Raw genomic sequence first — 19,763 nt, 5'->3', positions numbered from 1 at the left:
AACTACTATTTCTTTTACCTTTTTACAGTGTGAATATTTGTAATAAAAATATGAAGTGAACACTGTACACTTTGTATTGTGTTGTAACTGAAATCAATATATTTGTAAATGCAGAAAATCCAAAATATTTATAATACATTTAAATTGGTATTCTATTATTGTAACAGTACTATTAAAACTGTGGTTAATTGCAACTTTTGTTTAATCTTGCGATTGTGATTAACTTTTTTGAATCATTTGACAGCCCTACTTTTGACACTGTCTCACATGACCGTCTCATAAACAAACTAGGGAAATACAACCTAGATGGAGCTACTATGAGATGGGTGCATAACTACTCTCTGGGAATGGTTTTTCAACCAGGTATCAGTAGTTCATGGTAAAGCTGGAAAGTTATATCAAGTGGGGTCCCACAGGGATCATTTATGGATCTGGTTCTGTTCAATATCTTCATCAGTGATTTAGATAACGGCACAGAGAGTACACTTATAAAGTCTGCAGATGATACCATGCTGGGAGGGTTTGCAAGTACTTTGGAGAATAGGATTAAAACTCGAAATGGTTTGACGTAAACAGGATGAAATTCAATAAGGACAAATGCAAAGTTCTCCAGTGAGGGAGGAACAATCAGTTGCAGTCATACAAAATGAGAAATAACTGCCTAGGAAAGAGTGCTGCTGAAAGGGATCTGGGGATTATAGTGGATCACAACCTAAATATGAGTCAACATTGTAACGCTGTTGCAAAAAAAGCAAACATCCTTCTCGGATGAATTAACAGGAAGGTTGTAAGCAAGAAACAAAAAGTAATTCTTCTGCTCTACTCCTCACTGATCAGACCTCAACTGGAGTATTGTGTCCAGTTCTGGGTGCCACAATTCAGGAAAGATGTGGACAAATTGGAGAAAGTCCAGAGAAGAGCAACAAAAATTATTAAAGGTCTAGAAAAGATGACTTATGAGGAAAGACTGAAAGAATTGGGTTTGTTTACTCTGGAAAAGAGAAGACTGAGGGGGGGACATGATAACATAAAAGGTTGTTACAGGGAGGAGAGAGAAAAATTGTTCGTCTTAACCTCTGAGGATAGGACAAGAAGCAGTGGACTTAAATTGCATCAAGGGCGGTTTAGGTTGGACATTACGAAAAACTTCCTGTCGGGGTAGTTAAGCACCAGAATAAATTGCCTAAGGAGGCTGTAGAATCTCCATCATTGGAGATTTTTAAGAGCAGGTTAGACAAACACCTGTCGTGGTGGTCTAGACAATACTTAGTCCTGCCTTGAGTGCAGGGGACTGGACTAGAAGACCTCTGAAAGTCCCTTCCAGTCCTACGATTCTATGAAATTCAGTGACAACAGAGTCACATTTTTCATTGTAATAAAGATGATACTTACAAAATAGCCAGTTTCTTATTAATAGAATGCATTTATCCTATTCATATCAAACGAAGCACATAGCAGGAAAAGAAATAGGATCATTAAGAATCAGATTAAACTGACCTTTGAAGAAGTAATTTTAAATATTAAATGGTTGAAGTTCCTGATTAAAGAAACCATATTCACATTTGGTTGCATCCGACGAAGTGGGTATTCACCCACGAAAGCTTATGCCCCAATACGTCTGTTAGTCTATAAGGTGCCACGGGACTCTTTGCCGCTATCCAGACTAACACGGCTACCCCTCCGATACAGATTCACATTTGTTTTTTTCAAGTTACAATAAACTGTTTTGCTTCTTCGACTACATAGATTCTTACACCGCACTTAGCACCTTGGCATTTGAGCTCTAAAGTTACTCCTTTGGTACTACACCTAAAATCATGCAACTGCAGAATTGCAGACTCTTAAAAGAATGGCAATTTCAGAGTTTAAGCATAAAGAAACCCACCATAGCGTAAGTGCAATCTGTAATGCAGTTCTCTCATCTTTAGCAGACTTGAAACCTGCAGCGACCCCAGGGCCCAGCACACAATGCTTCATCTTGATCCAGTCAGATGACATGCTACTCAAGTTGAATCACTGCCTGCTGGAACTGGTGTTCTCCATGCAGTGTTGGATTAGCCACTGGGGCCAACAGAGCCTGTGCCCAGGGGCCCCGGCCAACTGGGGTGGTGGTGGGGGGGGAATCCGTTGCCCGACCACCGGATGGGCAGGAAGGTGGTGGAAGCCCCCGACCCTGCTCCCCGGCACAGGGCAGCAGGGGAAGCCCCCTGGGGCGTGGGTGAAACACCAGCTGGGGGAGGCTAGCCCCCAGCTGGGCCTACTCCCCTTCCCCCACCCAAGGACCCGCAGTGTAGAGCGGGCAAGTGGCGCACAGACCCCAGGCCCCCAAACGTAAGGCGGGCAGGTGGCGCATGGCCCCCCCAAGCACAGGGTGGGGAGCCCCAGTGCCTCCACCCCTCCCACAGCACTGGGCAGCACAGCCCCAGCGCTGGATGGTCCCAGACACCCCAACTCCCAGCTGCCTAGTTCCAGTCCCAGCACGTTTTTCAAAGAGGAGCAGCCTGCCTGGGCTGGGGCCAAGGGGAAAGGGCAAGCAGGGCTTTGGGGAGGAGCGTGAGCGGGGCCACACCAGGCTGTTCGGGAAGGCACAGCCTTCCCCAGCCTATGTGACGCGCCGCCCATGGGAAGCCCCCTACAACTCCATCCCTGGCAGAAGCCATGGGGCGACAGGGGAAGCCCCCAGCGCCCAACTCCACTCTCCAGGAGAAGCCCCAGAGCCCCGACACTGGTCTCCCGCAGAAGCGCGGGCGGTGGTGGGGAAAGCCCCAGCACCCGGACACGCGCTGTGGCCCCGGGACATTCTTGCTAACTACCGCAGCCTCTGGGCTGTGGGAGCTCTCACTCCCGGCTGCAGCCTGGGGCCATGGCGTTGGGACAGAGCTTCTCCAGTCTTGAAGCCGCAGTGGGCGGAGGGGGGCACAGAAAGGAACAAACAGGTTGCGGGACCGCAGTGCGGGGGCATAATCGGGGATTGTGATGGGGTGCCACCTGGAACTGGGGTACTGCAAAGCCCCCCGACCCACCAGCCTGGATTCTCTCTGACACTGTATTGCCAAGCCCTCCAGGCTTCAGCCTGCACCTTCACCAGCATACGTACAGGTAGAGGCACACCTAGCTGCAGTACATGCAGGCAGGCTCTTTAACCAGAGAAAGCTTCAGCTAGGGCACCTCCCAGTTCCTAAGACATGCACCCCCTCAGGAGTATAAACCCAAAATGATACTGTCTTGCATTGCACAGGGAACTGTAGAGTGTAAGCTCATAAAATTTGCCCCCTCCCTCAATGTGGAGAGGAATATGCAACAGCTTTCTCCCCCTGAGTTATGATTCCCACACAATGGTTTTAGATAAAGCAAAAACAAATTTATTAAATACAAAAGATAGATTTTAAGTGATAGCAAACAGCTCAAAGCAGATTACCTAACAAATAAACAAAAACACAAACTAAGCTTAATATTCTAAATAAATTGGATATGAATAGCAGATTCTCACACAAAGAGATGATACAAGCAGGCTGCAGATTCTTAAGGGACAAGCTGCACTTACTTACAGCTTGGAATCCCCAGGTGTTCCATTCACAGGCTAAAAATCCCTTTAGCCTGGGTCCAGCACTTCCCCCAGTTCAGTCTTTGTTCCTCAGGTGTTTCCAGGAGTCTTCTTGGTGCAGAGTCACTGAAGAATCACGATGACATCACTCCCCTGCCTTATATAGCTTTTGCATATGGTGGAAACCCTTTGTTTCAAAGCTTAGTTCCCACGCCAGTCAGTGGAAAAATACTGACATCCCAAGATGAAGTCCTGCACCAGGTGACCCATCCCGATATGCAGAAAGAATAGCAAATATAGCAGGCGACCAGCTTGTCTTAACAGAGAAATCTTTGGTGAGCTTAAACACAAAATGGAAGCTTACAAGAAGTGGAAACTTGGACAGATGACTAGGGAGAAGTATAAAAAATATTGTTCGAGCATGTAGGGGTGTAATCAGGAAGGCCAAAGCACAACTGGATTTGCAGTTAGCAAGGGATGTGAAGGGTAAAAAGAAAGGTTTCTACATGTATGTTAGCAACAAGAAGGTGATCAGGGAAAGTGTGGGACCCTTACTGAATGGGGAAGCAACCTATTGACCGATGTTGTGGAAAAAGCTGAAGTACTCAATGCTTTGTTTGCCTCGGTCTTCACAGACAAGGTCAGCTCCCAGACTGCTGCACTGGGCAGCACTGTATGGGGAAGAGGTGAGCAGCCCTCAGTGGTGAAAGAACAAGTTAAGGTCTATTTAGAAAAGCTGGACATACACACATCCATGGGGCTGGACGCAATGCATCTGACGATGCTAAGGGAGTTGGCTAATGTGATTGCAGAGCCATTGGCCATTATCTTTGAAAACTCGTAGAGATCAGGAGAGGTCCCAGATGATTGGAAAAAGGCAAACATAGTGCCCATCTTTAAAAAAGGGAAGAAGGAGAATCCAAGGAACTACAGACTTGTCAGCACATCCCTCGGCCTGCGCAGCTTCCCGCAGCCCCCATTGGCCTGGAATGGCGACCTGCAGCTGGTGGGAGCTACGATTGCCAAACCTGCGGACATTGCAGGTAAACAAACCGTCCCAGCCCGCCAGCGGCTTTCCCTGATGGGCCGCGTGCCAAAGGTTGCAGATCCCTGCTTTCGATAGTTTAATAAAAAATAAAATATTTTATGCACTTTTAATTAAATTTTCAACGATACAGAGCAAAGCCCAAGTAAAAAATTAATCATCATCTAGTAAATAAAAAGCATATCATTCACCATATTTTAACACAATAAAAGGTGTAAAAAAATAAGAATCTGAACAAATATAAATTAAGCTGTACAACTGCTTAAATAGTGTCTCCTCCTCAATAGCACCAAACAAAAAAACACCAGATTTAGTGTAAAGGCTGTATTTAGTTGCAAATCAGCATGTTTTAATGGTACCAAGCAATGGGTATCAACTTTTCTTTGGAAAAAATAACTAAAAAGTGTAAATGCAAAACCAGATTAAATAATTGATTTTTAAATCAAGGTTTTCTGCTTGCTGATTTAAAACATAATTAAAATCAGTTATTTCAATCACTGTGATTTAAATCAATCCAGCACAGAAACTGAGTGTGTTGCCATATGTTCTGGACCCGGCTTTTTCATAGCTATACTAGCAGACAGCAAGTCATAATTTTGCATTATAAATAAATTAATGAAATAAGACTCCCTAAGGAAAGCTGTGTATACACTTCCATATATATTATTTTCAAATCTCCTCTCAAACAGAAATCATATGTGACTCTTTCAACAACAAAACTAAAATGAGTCGCAGCAAAGATCTGGTGTATCACCACTATAATAACTCTACCACAGAATATTAGGTGCAAGTGGATGAAATATTTGCTTAAAAAGAACTAAAATTGTAAAAATAAAAGACTGACTGCTACCAAAAGCCAGTAAGTATAATTTACTGACGTCATTTACTGCTGCTATAGTTGGAATCTAGAAGACATATTTAAACATTTCCTGGCACCAGAAGTATACATATCATTATACATGGGAAAATTGTAGAAAAATATAAATCTTTTACAAAAAAAATTTCCCAGGGGAATATAGTGACCACATTGTCAGTTCCAATTTTGTAATATTTTTGCTTAACTTTTGTCCAGCCTGGAAATCCCAATGAGCTTTTCACATGCAAAGCTGGGTTCGTCACCGGGGTTAATTAGTTTGTACAACAAGGAAATAGCTAGCTGTTTGGCATGGACCGTACAAGGGTTTCGAGGCAGAGACTTGTGGGTGTAAGCTATATAAAATTCCAGTCAAACAAAAAAACAATATGCATCTGAAGGAGCTGGCATTTCCATTTATGGGCCAGTTTCTTTTTAAGGCGAAGTCAGGAAGATTACAGTACTGATGGCTTTTTCAAGGCTGATTGTTTATTAAGACTACTAATTCTTCTAATAGGAAGACGGGACAGTTTCACAGACCGTGAAATCTGGTTTTTTGTGTGCTTTTATCCTACACTACACAGATTTCACAGGGGAGACCAGCATTTCTCAAATTGGGGGTCCTGACCCAAAAGGGATTGGGGAGGTCACAAGGTTATTTCAGGTGGGGTCGCAGTATTGCCACCCTTACTTCTGAGCTGCTGCCTTCAGAGCTGGGCAGACGGAGAGTAGCGGCTGCTTACCGAGGGCCCAGCTGGGCAGGCAGCAGCACAGAAGCAAGGGTGCCAATACCATACCAGGCCATCCTTATTTCTATGCTGCTGCTGGTGGCAGCTCCGCCTTCAAGGCTGGGCTCCCGGCCAGCAGCCGCCGCTCTCCAGCTGCCCAGCTCTGAAGGCGGATCCGATGCCACTGCACAGAAGTTAGAGTAGCAGTCCCGCAACCCACGCCGCTACAGTCACCTTGCAACCCTCCCCCTCACAACTCCTTTTTGGGTCAGGATCCCTACAATTACAACACTGTCAAGTTTCAGATTTAAATAGCTGAAATCATGAAATTTACAATTTTTAAAATCCTATGACCATGAAATTGAGCAAAATGGACCGTGACTTTGGTAGGGCCCTATTTATACTGTACTACAGGAACAAATTCAGACATTGTTTAAGCAGGTGAAACTCCATTCAAGTCAGCTGGAAATCTACACACACTCAAAACAAGTCGAATGTAGCCCTAACACTCTGTCTGCATGAACTTGCAGCTAGGTTAATCAAGGCATGAGACAGGTAGAGCGGCCACTAGAGAAAGGTGTGGGAATGGAAGAGAGTTTACCGCGCAAGAAGCCATTCGATTACTTGTACTGTACGTGTATTAGTTGTGTGTATTTTTAATTCAATTTTTATCAACTTGCCATAACAGTAGGCCAGTAACAGACATTAACATTAAACAACTTAATCTTATATTGCACCCTCCATGCAATTTATCTCTTGAAATGCTTTACTGTATTAAGAATTGAGTAGACAGTATATTGACCAACTTACTGAAAAGAGCTGTGTAGAGAAATAATGTGTCTGAGTTCCTTATTTATTTCACCATACAATCAATAATTAAGGAAAGAAATTAAGAAGTATGCTGCGAACAAAGGGAAGCTTTTCATATGGTCTCCCACAGTATTCTTGCCAGCAAGTAAAAAAAAGTATGGATTGGATGAATGGACTACAAGGTGGATAGAAAGCTGGCTAGATCGTCAGGCTCAATGGGTAGTGATCAACGGCTCGGTGTCTAGTTGGCAGCCGGTATCAAGCGGAGTGCCCCAGGAGTCGGTCCTGGGGCCAGTTTTGTTCAACATCTTCATTAATGATCTGGATGATTGGATGGATTGCACCCTCAACAAATTCGCGGATGACACTAAGCTTGGGGGAGAGGTAGATATGCTGGAGGGTAGGGATAGGGTTCAGAGTAACCTAGAAAAATTGGAGGATTGGGCTAAAAATAAATCTGACGAGGTTCAAAAAAGACAAATGCAGAGTCCTGCACTTAGGATGGAAGAATCCCATGCACTGCTACAGGCTGGAGACCGACTGACTAAGCGGCAGTTCTGCATAAAAAGACCTGGGAATTACCATGGACGAGAAGCTGGATATGAGTCAACGGCGTGCCCTTGTTGCCAAGAAGGCTAACGGCATATTGGGCTGCATTAGTAGGAGCACTGCCAGCAGATCGAGGGAAGTGATTATTCCCCTCTATTCATCACTGGTGTTGCATCCAGTTTGGGGACTCCCCACTACAGAAAGGATGTGGACAAATTGGAGAGAGTCTAGCGGAGGACAATGAAAATGATTAGGGGCTGGGGCACATGACTTACGAGGAGAGGCTGAGGGAACTGGGCTTATTTAGTCTGCAGAAGAGACGAGTGTCACGGAGTGTGGGGGAGTCCAGGCCCTGCACCCCTCTTCCTGGGATTCACTGAGACTCTCAGCCAGCCAGTAAAACAGAAGGTTTATTGGACAACAGGAACACAGTCCAAAACAGAGCTTGTGGGTACACCCAGGACCCCTCAGTGAAGTCCTTCTGGGGGAGCAGGGAGCTTAGACCCCAGCCCTGGGGTTCCCTGTGTTCCTCCACCCAGCCCCAAACTGAAACTAAACCCACCCAGCAGGTTCCCTGCTGCAGCCTCCGTCCACATTCCTGGGCAGAGGTGTCACCTCCCCCTCCCCCTCCTGGCTCAGGTGACAGGCTCTCAGGTCTCCCGTCCCCAGGGCACATTCCCAGGTCAACACTCCCCCCTCCCTGCTGCGTCACATCGTCACATCTCTCCCCCCTTCGAGACTGAACTGAGCGGGGTCACTGTGACCAGTGACCTGGGGAAGTTCGGGGCCCCCTCTCCGGGACAGCGCATTCGCTATCAGGTTGGCCCTTCCCTTCACATGGACCACGTCCATGTCGTAATCCTGCAGGAGCAGGCTCCACCTCAGGAGCTTGGCGTTGGCTCCTTTCATCTGGTGCAGCCAGGTCAGGGGAGAGTGGTCGGTGTACACGGTGAAGTGTCGCGCGAAGAGATAGGGCTCTAGTTTCTTGAGGGCCCACACCATGGCCAGGCACTCCTTCTCGATGGCCGCGTAGTGTTGCTCCCGGGGTAGCAACTTCTTGCTCAGGTACACGATGGGGTGTCTCTCCCCCTTTTCATCCTCCTGCATTAACACCGCCCCCAGTCCCGTGTCGGAGGCGTCGGTGAACACCACAAAGGGCTTGTCAAAGTCTGGGTTTGCTAGAACTGGGCCACTGACCAGAGCCTCCTTCAGCGCCCGGAAAGCCTCCTGGCACTGCTCGGTCCAGACCACCTTGTCTGGCTTCCCCTTCTTGCATAGCTCAGTGATGGGGGTGGCTATGGCGCTAAAGTGGGGCACAAATCTTCGGTAGTATCCTGCCATCCCAATAAAGGCTTGGACCTGCTTTTTGGTGTGGGGAGCGGGCCAGTCTCTGATCACCTCCACCTTGGCCGGTTCCGGCTTTAGGCGGCCGCTCCCCACCCGATGGCCCAGGTAAGATACTTCAGCCATCCCCACCTTGCACTTCTCCACTTTGACAGTCAGCCCAGCCCCCTGGAGTCGGTCCAGCACTTGTCTAACCTGGGACACGTGGTCCTCCCAGGTCTGGCTAAAGACACAGATGTCGTCAATATACGCCACGGCAAAACTCTCCATCCCCCTCAGGAGCTGGTCCACCAGGCGCTGGAAGGTGGCCGGCGCTCCCTTGAGGCCGAAAGGCAGGGTCAGAAACTCATAGAGCCCCAGAGGGGTGATAAAGGCCGATTTCAGCTGGGCATCTGCATCCAGCGGCACTTGCCAGTAGCCCTTTGTAAGGTCCATGGTGGTAAGGTACCGAGCTCCTCCCAGCTTGTCTAGGAGCTCGTCCGGCCTGGGCATGGGGTAGGCATCCGATACAGTGATGGCATTGAGCTTCCGATAGTCCACACAGAACCAGACTGACCCATCCTTTTTGGGGACCAGCACCACCGGCGAGGCCCAAGGGCTGGCCGATGGCTGGATCACCCCCAAAGCCAGCATGTCCCGGACCTCTCTTTCCAGGTCCTGAGCAGTTTTCCCTGTGACTCGGAAGGGGGAGCATCTTATCGGCGGGTGCGACCCTGTCTGCACCCGGTGGACAGTCAGATTAGTGCGTCCAGGCTGGTTGGAAAACAGCTGTCGGTACGGATGCAGCACCCCCCTGACCTCAGCTTGCTGGGCAGGGGTGAGCTGATCCGAGAGGGGGATTGTTTCCAGGGGGGAACCAGCTCTGGTCCCAGGGAATAGATCTACTAAAGGGTCATCTCCCTGCTCCTCCCACTGACCACACACAGCTAACACCACATTCCCCCTGGCATAATATGGCTTCATCATATTCACATGGTACACCCGGCGGTGGTGGGCCCGGTTCGACAGCTCCACCACATAGTTTACCTCATTGAGCTGCTTGACGACCTTGAACGGGCCCTCCCAGGCGGCCTGTAGTTTGTTCTTTCTCACGGGGATGAGAACCATCACCTGATCCCCGGTGGCGTAGGCACGGGCCCGCGCCGTGCGGTCATACCAGACCTTCTGCTTCCTCTGGGCTCTGGCCAGATTCTCCCTGGCCAGGCCCATGAGTTCAGCCAGTCTCTCTCGGAAGGTCAGGACATACTCCACCACTGACTCTCCATCGGGAGTGGCCTTCCCCTCCCACTCGTCTCTCATCAGGTCCAGGGGGCCCCTCACCCTCCTTCCATATAACAGTTCGAAAGGCGAAAATCCGGTAGACTCCTGGGGCACCTCCCTGTACGCGAACAGCAGGTGAGGTAAGTACTTGTCCCAATCCTGCGGGTGCTGGTTCATAAAGGTTTTCAGCATCATCTTTAGCGTCCCGTTAAACCTCTCCACCAGCCCATTGGACTGGGGGTGATACGCTGAGGCCCAGTCATGCCGGACCCCACATTTCTCCCACAAGCACCGGAGCAGGGCCGACATGAAGTTGGAGCCTTGGTCTGTCAAGACTTCCCTGGGGAACCCCACTCGGCTGAAAATGGTCAGGAGCGCATCTGCCACGGTGTCTGCTTCAATGGAAGCTAAGGGCACTGCCTCGGGGTAGCGGGTGGCGAAATCTACCACCACCAGAATGTATTTCTTCCCCAACCGGGTCGTCTTGCTGAGAGGCCCCACGATGTCCATGGCCACCTTCTGGAAAGGCTCCTCTATGATGGGCAAAGGTCTCAACGCCGCTTTCCCCTTGTCCCGGGCCTTCCCCACCCTCTGACAGGGGTCACAGGATCGGCAATACTGCCGGACGGTGGTAAAGACCCCGGGCCAGTAAAAGTTCTGTAGCAACCTCTGCCGGGTGCGCCGGATTCCCTGGTGCCCTGCGAGGGGGATGTCATGGGCCAGGGACAGGAGCTTGCGGCGGTACTTCTGGGGGACCACCAGCTGCCTCCTGATCCCACAGGACTCCCCTTCCCCTGGGGGAGCCCATTCTCGGTACAGGAACCCCTTCTCCCACAGGAACCTCTCCTGGCAGCCTCTCCTCATGGTCCGTCCCTCACTGAGGTCGGCCAGGTCCCTGAGCTTCTGCAAGGAGGGATCTTTCCTCAACTCGGCCTGGAACTCAGCGGCTGGGGAAGGGATGGGGCCCGGTTCCCCCTCCGTGGCCAGGTCTGAGGCCGCAGCCTCTCTGAGCCGTGCCCCTCGGCGCTCCCTCCCCACCCGAGTAGGGTCTCGCGCCTCCAGTGTGGTACCCTCCCCAGGGTCAGGTCGCAGTGCCCCTCGCCGGCTCTGGCTACGGGTCACAACCAGGGCGGTCTGGGGGTCGCTTGGCCAGTCCTCTAGGTCTCCCCCCATCAAAACTTCAGTGGGCAAATGGTGGTGTACCCCCACATCCTTGGGGCCCTCCTTGGTCCCCCATTTCAGGTGTACCCTTGCCACGGGCACCTTAAATGGGGTCCCGCCCACCCCCGTCAGGGTCAGGTAGGTGTTGGGCACCACCCGATCTGGGGCCACCACCTCGGGCCGGGCCAGCGTCACCTCCGCGCCCGTATCCCAGTATCCATTGACCTTCCTCCCATCCACCTCCAGGGGAACAAGGCACTCTCTCCGGAGGGACAGCCCCGCACCCACCCTGTAAACCGAGCACCCTGAGTCCAGAGCCTCCAGCCCTCTGGCGGGGCTGGCTGGGGGTACTCTTCCCTCCTGAGCAGGTGGCAAACTGGTAGCCCCCCTTTCCTGGGTCGCCCGCCCCTCGTCCAGCTGACTCCCTACCCAGTTAACCCTGGGTAGGTTGGGTCTGCTCAGTTTGTCCCGGAGCCCACATCTTGAATAGTGCATGCAGATGTGGTTGCCCCATCTCAAAAAAGATATATTGGAATTGGAAAAGGTTCAGAAAAGGGCAACAAAAACGATTAGGGGTATGGAACGACTTCTGTATGAGGAGAGATTAATAAGACTGGGACTTCTCAGCTTCGAAAAGAGATGACTAAAGTGGGGATATGATAGAGGTTTATAAAATCATCACTGGTGTGGAGAAAGTCAATAAGGAAGTGTTATTTCCTCCTCATAACACAAGAACTAGGAGCCACCAAATCAAATTAATAGTCAGCAGATTTAAAACAAAAAAAATGAAGTATTTTTTCACACAATGAACAATCAACCTGTGGAACTCCTTGCCAGAGGATGTTGTGAAGGCCAAGACTAACAGGGTTCAAAAAAGAACTAGATAAATTCATGGAAGATAGGTCCATCAATGACTATTAGCCAGGATGGGCAGGGATGGTGTCCCTAGCCTCTGTTTGCCAGAAGCTGGGAATGGGCGACAGGGGATGGATCACTTGATGATAGGTTCTCCATTCTTAGTGGTTTTTAAGGCTCTGCTTGACAAAGCTCTAGCTGGGATGATTTAGTTGGTGTTGGTCCTGCTTTGAGCAGGGGGTTGGACTAGATGACCTCCTGAGGTTCTATGGAGGGGGAAAACAAGACAGAATTAACGAGAAAGAAAGATTTAAGACCCAGTTCAGTGGTCCACCTTTATTTAGAAAAACACTTAACTTAAGAAAAGCACTCAAAGGTTAAGCATGATTTTAAAGGCTTTGCTGAATTGTTGCCTCGGGAACATATCAGATTAAATAGTTTATGAACTTGTATCTGGCTATGGCATTTATCAACAAGTTCAGTTGGACCAGAAACAGAGTAGTTTTTCCCCCCTAAATTACAAGATAAATGAATGTTACTTCAATTCACAAGTTAGAGGAAAGTCAAGGGTAAAGTAACCCTCTATCAAAGAACACAGAACAGTGCATGAGCCTACTTTATCTTTATTGTCAATATATCAAAGTTAAATGTTTGGAAAGGTACCTTTCCAGGGAGTCTATTCTCTTGACAATAGAAATGGTCATTATGTGCATATAGATAAAGTGAACCCTTAAAAAGGGAACAAAATGAGCTGCAACACTAGGTACGCTATGATAATGACAAAGTGAAGTATCCCATTATACTGAAGCCACAAATACAGATTGTAAGACAGGCTGAAATCAGCTTGAGGGCTATAAAAATGCAATGTTCTACTATGCAAGCCACCACCAAACTGAGCTGAGCTCACCAGAAACTATAGGCTACTTGAGGATAGCCTCAAAAAGCCTAGCTTACCTGCAGGCAATATGGAATATGGCAAGTGAGCTAGGGAAGTTGCTAATGATCTGACATCAATCCAGGTAATACCACTCTAGCAGATTGTCTAGAATGACCTCATGGAACTCAACCGGCATGTCATATACTATAGTATTAGGGACCTATGCATTACTTTGGAAATCAGCACTTTTAAGAATGACAGAGAACACAGCAGCTTTGGTGGTTGTAATAAGAAATATATGAACCTGAGTCAGCTTCAGAATACTCCATGATTAGACAAAACATCCATTAAATCAGGGGTGGGCAAACTTTTTGGCCTGAAGGCCACATCTGGGTATGAAAATTGTATGGCGGGCCATGAATGCTCACAAAATTGGAGGTTGGGATGGGGGAGGGGGTGCGGGCTCTGTGGTGGGTCCAGAAATGAGGAGTTCACTGTGCGAGAGGGGGCTCCGAGCTGGGGCAGGAGGTAGGGGTGTGGGGGCGGAGGGCTCTGTCTAGGGGTGTGGGCTCTGGGGTGGGGCTGGGGATTAGGGTTTGGGATGCAGGAGGGTGCTCCAGGCTGGGACCAAGGGGTTCGGAGGGCAGGAAGGGGATCAGACAGGGGGGCAGGGGTTCAGGCTCCGGGTGGTGCTTACCTCAAGCAGCTCCCAGAAACAGCAGCATGTCCCCCTTCCAGCTCCTATGCGAAGGCGCCGCCAGGCAGCTCTGCCGCTGCCCCGTCTGCAGGCGCCGCCCCTGCATCTCCCATTGGCCGTGGTTCCCGACCAATGGAAGCTGTGGGGGCGGTGCTAGGGGCAGGGGCAGCATGCCGACCCCTTGGCTGCCCCTGCATGTAGGAGTCGGAGCGGGGACATGCCAGTGTTTCCGGGAGCCATGCAGAGCAACGTACACACTGAGCAGGGCAAACCCCCGACCCCACTCTCCGACTGGAGCAGGGCAAGCCCCACACCCTGCTCCCTGTCGGGAGCTCAAGGACCAGATTAAAATGTCTGAAGGGCTGGATGCGGCCCCCAGCCCGTAGTTTGCCCACCCCTGCATTAAATACTAAACTCATTCATCCCACCTTTACCAACATACAGGGCATCCTGCCAGAGAGTTTTAAAATTATGTTTTTACAATTTATCCTGACAAGTTTTCATTACAAGCCACTTTAACGATGGGAAAGGACTTATCAACTTTTATTTCCATCTGAAAATTGTATATCTACTCTAGCGTTACAAGTAACACCTAGGATTTAGATAATTGTAAAATTAGAAAAAGAAATATTTCTCTCCATCTTTTCAATTTAAGTAGAGCCAGTTTCACTGTTTCTCCTACATATTTATTATGGAAGGACCTACTCCAAAACCCTTTGAAGTCTGTGGAAAGATTCTCATAGACTTCAGTCGGCCGTGCATCAGGTGCTCAGTTTCTCCCTTCCCAGAAAGGACCCTCTTAAACAACAGCAAGACAACATGAAGATCCATATGCAATCAAATTCCTTTTAAAAGTTTTAAACAAAACGCAAAAGAGGTACATCAACACTCACTGAAACTCTTGAAATCCAAAGTTTCTGAGTTTCATAAAGCTCTACTTGTAAGCAATTTCTGAGAGGGTATCTATATATCAGAGAATATTAATACTAGTTCATCAAAGAAACGTGGGACAGAGTAAATGAAAACAGTAGTTTTCCAAGATTGCATAACAGACTGTTAAGGCTCAAAGACCGAAACACAAAAGTCCGTCATTACATTAATTATTTACTCAGGTGTTTGATTAGATTTTTCAACTCAAACAAAACAGCCTTGCTATAACACTGCATTGATTTTAAAAGCTAAGATAGAATAGGTAAAGCATATAAACAAGCCAAAAGACCTCTAACAAATATTGCTTCTCCATGAGAACTTTAGTTCTTGTAAACTGCTGTTACTTGCCAGAGAAGTGATGGTGTTTTTGCAGTCCTCCTTTATACCAAAATCCACCCGTGGGTACGAAAACAAATTTTTCATTTTTTCCCCATAGTCAGTGATAAACACAGACACTTCCAAAGTCATCTTGTTATAAAGTTACCCTGGCATTACTCTCCTGGAGTCAAATCTCTGTATCTGGCCACTAACAGAAAGCTGTTTGAACAGAGCTGGGAGGAGAGTGGTAGTTCTTTCTAGAAAATAAAAGATCTCAGCTTTGGAGGACTCAGCAGTACTACAGCAACGAGCACGTCAGAATAGCGTATGTACAATAAAATGAGTGATGTCAAACGAAGGAAATTCTTCCATAAGGCTCTTAAGCTAATTAAGACTTGCAGAACAAATCATTTTAATCATCATAGAACTGGTTTTTTTGCCCAGAGAATGGGAAAGTGATTGAGATTAAGGTATCAATCCTGCAAGCACTGAACTCAATGGGATTACTCACATGTGTGAAGTTTAACACATACACCTCTACCCCGAAATAACGCGACCCAATATAACACGAATTCAGATATAACACGGTAAAGCAGCACTCCGGGAGGGGGGGCAGGGCTGTGAACTCCGGTGGATCAAAGCAAGTTCAAAATATCATGCGGTTTCACCTATAACGCGGTAAGATTTTTTGGCTCCCGAGCACAGCATTATATCGGGGTAGAGGTGTATAAGTGTTTGCAAGATTGGGGCCTAAATTAGTGCATCCAAATAACACTATCCACACACACTCACCTCCACCTCTACCCTCTTTAGGTTACCAGTTAAGAAGAAATTTCTTGTTCATATTTTATTTAGTTTCAAAACAATCAGCGAAGTGCCTATCAATTCCAGATGTGAACACAAATTAATCTGGCTCAGAAAAGCACTAAGCACCCACTGATAAGAAAAGTTGTACAGGCTCAACACCACACAGGATCAGGGCCAGTTTGGTTTTGCCAGCTATCTAGCTTCAGATACTTTCATCTATATAGTTGTGTCAAACCCATATAGAGAGAAAAGAAAAAAAAAAACAACTTACATGCTTGCAAGAAGAAACACAACTTTTTCTCTCTCTTAGTTTACGAGTATTTAAAGTTTATGACTGGCGATTTCTTTGAAATCTCCTGTTTTAAACACAGACCAAATCTAAAATCAATCTATAAACTAACTAAACAAGCTTTAGCTAATCTGTAGCATCAAAGTTCCTGGCTATATTGTAAATCCATGGTACATGGTAAAACTATATAAATCCATGGTACGCCCACATCTTGAATACTGCATGCAGATGTGGTCACCCCATCTCAAAAGAGATATATTGGAACTGGAAAAGGTTCAGAAAAGGACAACAAAAATCATTAGGAGCATGGAACAGCTTTCATGTAAGGAGTGATTAATAAGATTGGCAAAAAGAAAAGGAGGACTTATGACACCTTAGAGACTAACAAATTAGCTAGTCTCTAAGATGCCACAAGTCCTCCTTTTCTTTTTGTGGATACAGACTAACACGGCTGCTACTCTGAAACCTGTAATAAGATTGGGGCTTTTCGGCTTGGAAAAGAGACGGCTAAGGGGAGATATGATAGAGGTTTATCATACCATGATTGGTGTGAAGAAAGTCAATAAGGAAGTGTTATTTCCTCCTTCTCATAACACAAGAACTAGGGGCACCAAATGAAATTAATAGGCAGCAGGTTTAAAACAAACAAAAGGAAGTATTTTTTCACAGAACGAACAATCAACCTGTGGAACTCCTTGTGAAGGCCAAGACTAACAGGGTTCAAAAAAGAACTAGATAAATTCATGGAGGATAGGTCCATCAAAGGCTATTAGCCAGGATGGGCACGGATGATGTCCCTAGCCTCTGTTTGCCAGAAGCTGGGAATGGGCGACAGGGGATGGATCACTTGATGATTACCTGCTCTGTTCATTCCCTCTGGGGCACCTGGATTTGGCCACTGTTGGAAGATAGGATACTGGACTAGATGGACCTTTGGTCTGACCCAGTATGGCCGTTCTTATGTTCTTATATATACCTGCACATTTTCTACATAAACAAAGATCTGAGAGTCTGAAAATTTAATTCAGTATGTACTTGCATAAAATTAAGTGCTTAGACCCAAGCTAATCCCGAGAGTAGATGTGTGCAAATGTATTTAGGTTTATATGTACATATCACCAAAGCGTCTGATTGTTTATTTATATAAATACAAATACCTTACCTATATTATACCTATAATGAGCAGTGGAAATTGTCAATAACACTGTTGCCCACCTATAATATTTGCAAGTTCAAATCCTGTTCTGAGCAATGAGGCAAATGTCAGAGCACAAGAAACAGTGAGATTTATTAGTACAGATGTGTAGGAAGCTCGTTGTAACATCTGCTCACAGCTTGCCAGGCTCAGTGATGCTGCAAATGCTCACTTTTATAAGTATTAAATAATCATTTTGAGAAAAATGTATGTGAAGACGTAGCACATTATGGTGGAGATATGCAACATTTAACAACCAAAGGAAAAAGCAAGAGAAACTGTATGTCATCAACTCCTCTGGTCAAGCAATAGCTCTGACCAAATATGTCTGATCAACAGGCAAAAGGGATTATCCAGTCTGACTAAATGATAAGAAGTGGATGACAATGGCTAGAGGGGAAAAAAGGTGCAAAATGGAAGCAGTAACACCAGAAATAACCTTTAATGTTTGCTCTACATTCTTCAGACTCAACTCGAACAAGATACCCATTTCCCAGAACACATTAAGAGCCCCCTTCGCCATTCAATGAAAGTACCCGGAACTTCAAGGAAAGTGAAACATTAAGCTATTTAGTTTACTCCTTCCTTCACCATCTTCTTAAACATAGTTACGTTGAAATCAAAAAGCTATACAGCTTATATTTAAAAAACAAACATCCATTAAAAAATATACAACAAAACCAGAAAAGTTACAAATACTCTCTCACACTGAAAGTCATTAGAAATTCAATTTGTTGCTTTGGCCATTTAACATATAATTTTTCCATCACTGTTTAGAACCACCACTTCAGGATACCAGTTCGCTACTGACGAATGCAAATACTGAGAAAGTGTGATAGGTGTGAGTTTATAATGACATTCTCAATCTGAATTTTGATCCCCACAAATCCATGTGGGACTTATTCCCCTCACTTGCTGGGACGATTTCCCTCATGGCAGCCTTACCATGTATGTTTTAACTGCTGCACACATGTGAAAATACATACTACATGGGCACACAGATGCAGCTTTGATTATCAAGGAATCATATTGTTATCTAAAGTGTCACTGTGTTCTTAAAGCACTTGAATTTATCAGAAATGAGTTGGGTCTTAGACGGGGCACAATTACCACCCGCTCCTAAAACACACACAGCTGAACGCTGGGGTCTCTTCAGAAACACACCAGGTATGCAAAAAGACAAGAAAAAAGACATGGAAGTCAAGACTGAAGGTCTCACCCCCACGCTTTGATCCATCTCCCTGAAGGAGGTGGGGGACAAAAACTTTAGCAAACTTTGTGTTTTGGCTGCCAGCAGGGGAGCCCTTTCCCTACATCCATTCAAACAAAAGAAGCCTCTTTCTCCCACACCCGCCTCTCCCTAAATCCCCCCGCCCCAGATATGCCCTGTCCCGCTTCCAACCCCCTACTCACTCCTGAAGGCCCCGATGAGCAGGCTGCCGTCCTTGATCAGCTCCTTGATGAACTTGTTGGTCCTCTCCAGCTCAATCTCGTGACACTGCAGCCGCTCTCTGAAATCCGGGCTGTCCAAGTAGGAATCGCTGAACTCCAGAGTGGGCAGCCCCATGGCAGCAGCGGCACCAGCCCCGCTGCCAAGGGGGGCCAGGCGAGGCTGAGTAGAGAGCAGCAGCGGGGGGCTTGGGGGGGGGGGTAGAGGGGAACTTGCAGGAGAGCGCGTCCCCCCTCCCCTCCCAGGGGAAGTTTGCTTCTCTCACGAGCCGGCCCCCTTGAGTCTGGCCCGGCCCCGTAGCAAAGCAGGCGGCGGGTACAGCAGCGCTCCTGAGTTGCTGTCAGCTGCTCACATTCTTCCTCCAGGGCATTACGGGCTCCCCGGGGCCAGCGCGCCTGCCGCTTAGACGTTTCTGGCAGCTCTCGGCTCTGTCTCCTCCTTGAATCTGAGCCGCCCCTGGCCTGGCCGGGGGAAGCCGCCTCCCCGCCCAGCATACACACACGCCGGGGAGGAGGGACGGGGGCTGCGCCGCCCGGGCAGTCAGTCCCCGCCCCGTCGCGGCGAGGGCGCCCTGCGTCTCTCCCCGCCTGTGTGCCCGGCCCAGCAGGGAGAGGGTGCCCGGTGCCCGGAGTCCCCGGGACACGGGCGCTGCTGCGCGGAGCGGGGCCCACCTGGCCAGCGGAGCGGGGCCCCTCCTCACCCAGCGCTTCCAGAGCCCTCTGGCCATGCCGGAGCAGGGAGAGCAGTGGGGCGCGGTGGGGGCAGGGCGGCATGTGGGGGTGGAGGAGGCAAACGTTGCGCCTAACTTGACTTCCATCCACACACGAAAGTCTGTAGTTCGAGTTAAATGGTGCTTTAAGCTCGAGTAGCAGGCCCAGTGGGGAAGGGGGCTGGTTTCCAGGACAGAGGCTCCTCAAGCCAATCCACCACCCCAGACAAAACTTCAGTTTGCTGCCCTCTTCCTACCCCTTTAGAAGTTTGCAACAGGCACCCTCTGCCCCCCCCCCCCTCCTTATCCTCCACCCCCCAGGACTGGGGCCCTCCCTTCCCC

General features: G+C 48.0%; 1 protein-coding gene across 1 annotated transcript in view; it reads right to left on the bottom strand.

Annotated features, from left to right (window-relative positions):
• ARHGAP42 (Rho GTPase activating protein 42) overlaps window positions 1-18,871 on the bottom strand; it is a 292,906-nt gene extending 274,035 nt beyond the window's left edge. The window contains exon 1 of the mRNA XM_074957084.1: window positions 18,676-18,871. Within this exon, the coding sequence (XP_074813185.1) occupies window positions 18,676-18,829 (154 nt within the window). The 5' untranslated portion in view covers window positions 18,830-18,871. The remainder of the gene's footprint in view (window positions 1-18,675) is intronic.
• Between the last annotated feature and the right edge of the window lie 892 nt (window positions 18,872-19,763).

This window comes from Natator depressus, chromosome 1, assembly GCF_965152275.1.
Source record: "Natator depressus isolate rNatDep1 chromosome 1, rNatDep2.hap1, whole genome shotgun sequence".
In the NCBI taxonomy this organism is placed as follows: domain Eukaryota; kingdom Metazoa; phylum Chordata; order Testudines; family Cheloniidae; genus Natator; species Natator depressus.
Note: the sequence above shows the minus strand (reverse complement) of the source record. Positions and strands in the feature narration are given on the sequence as shown.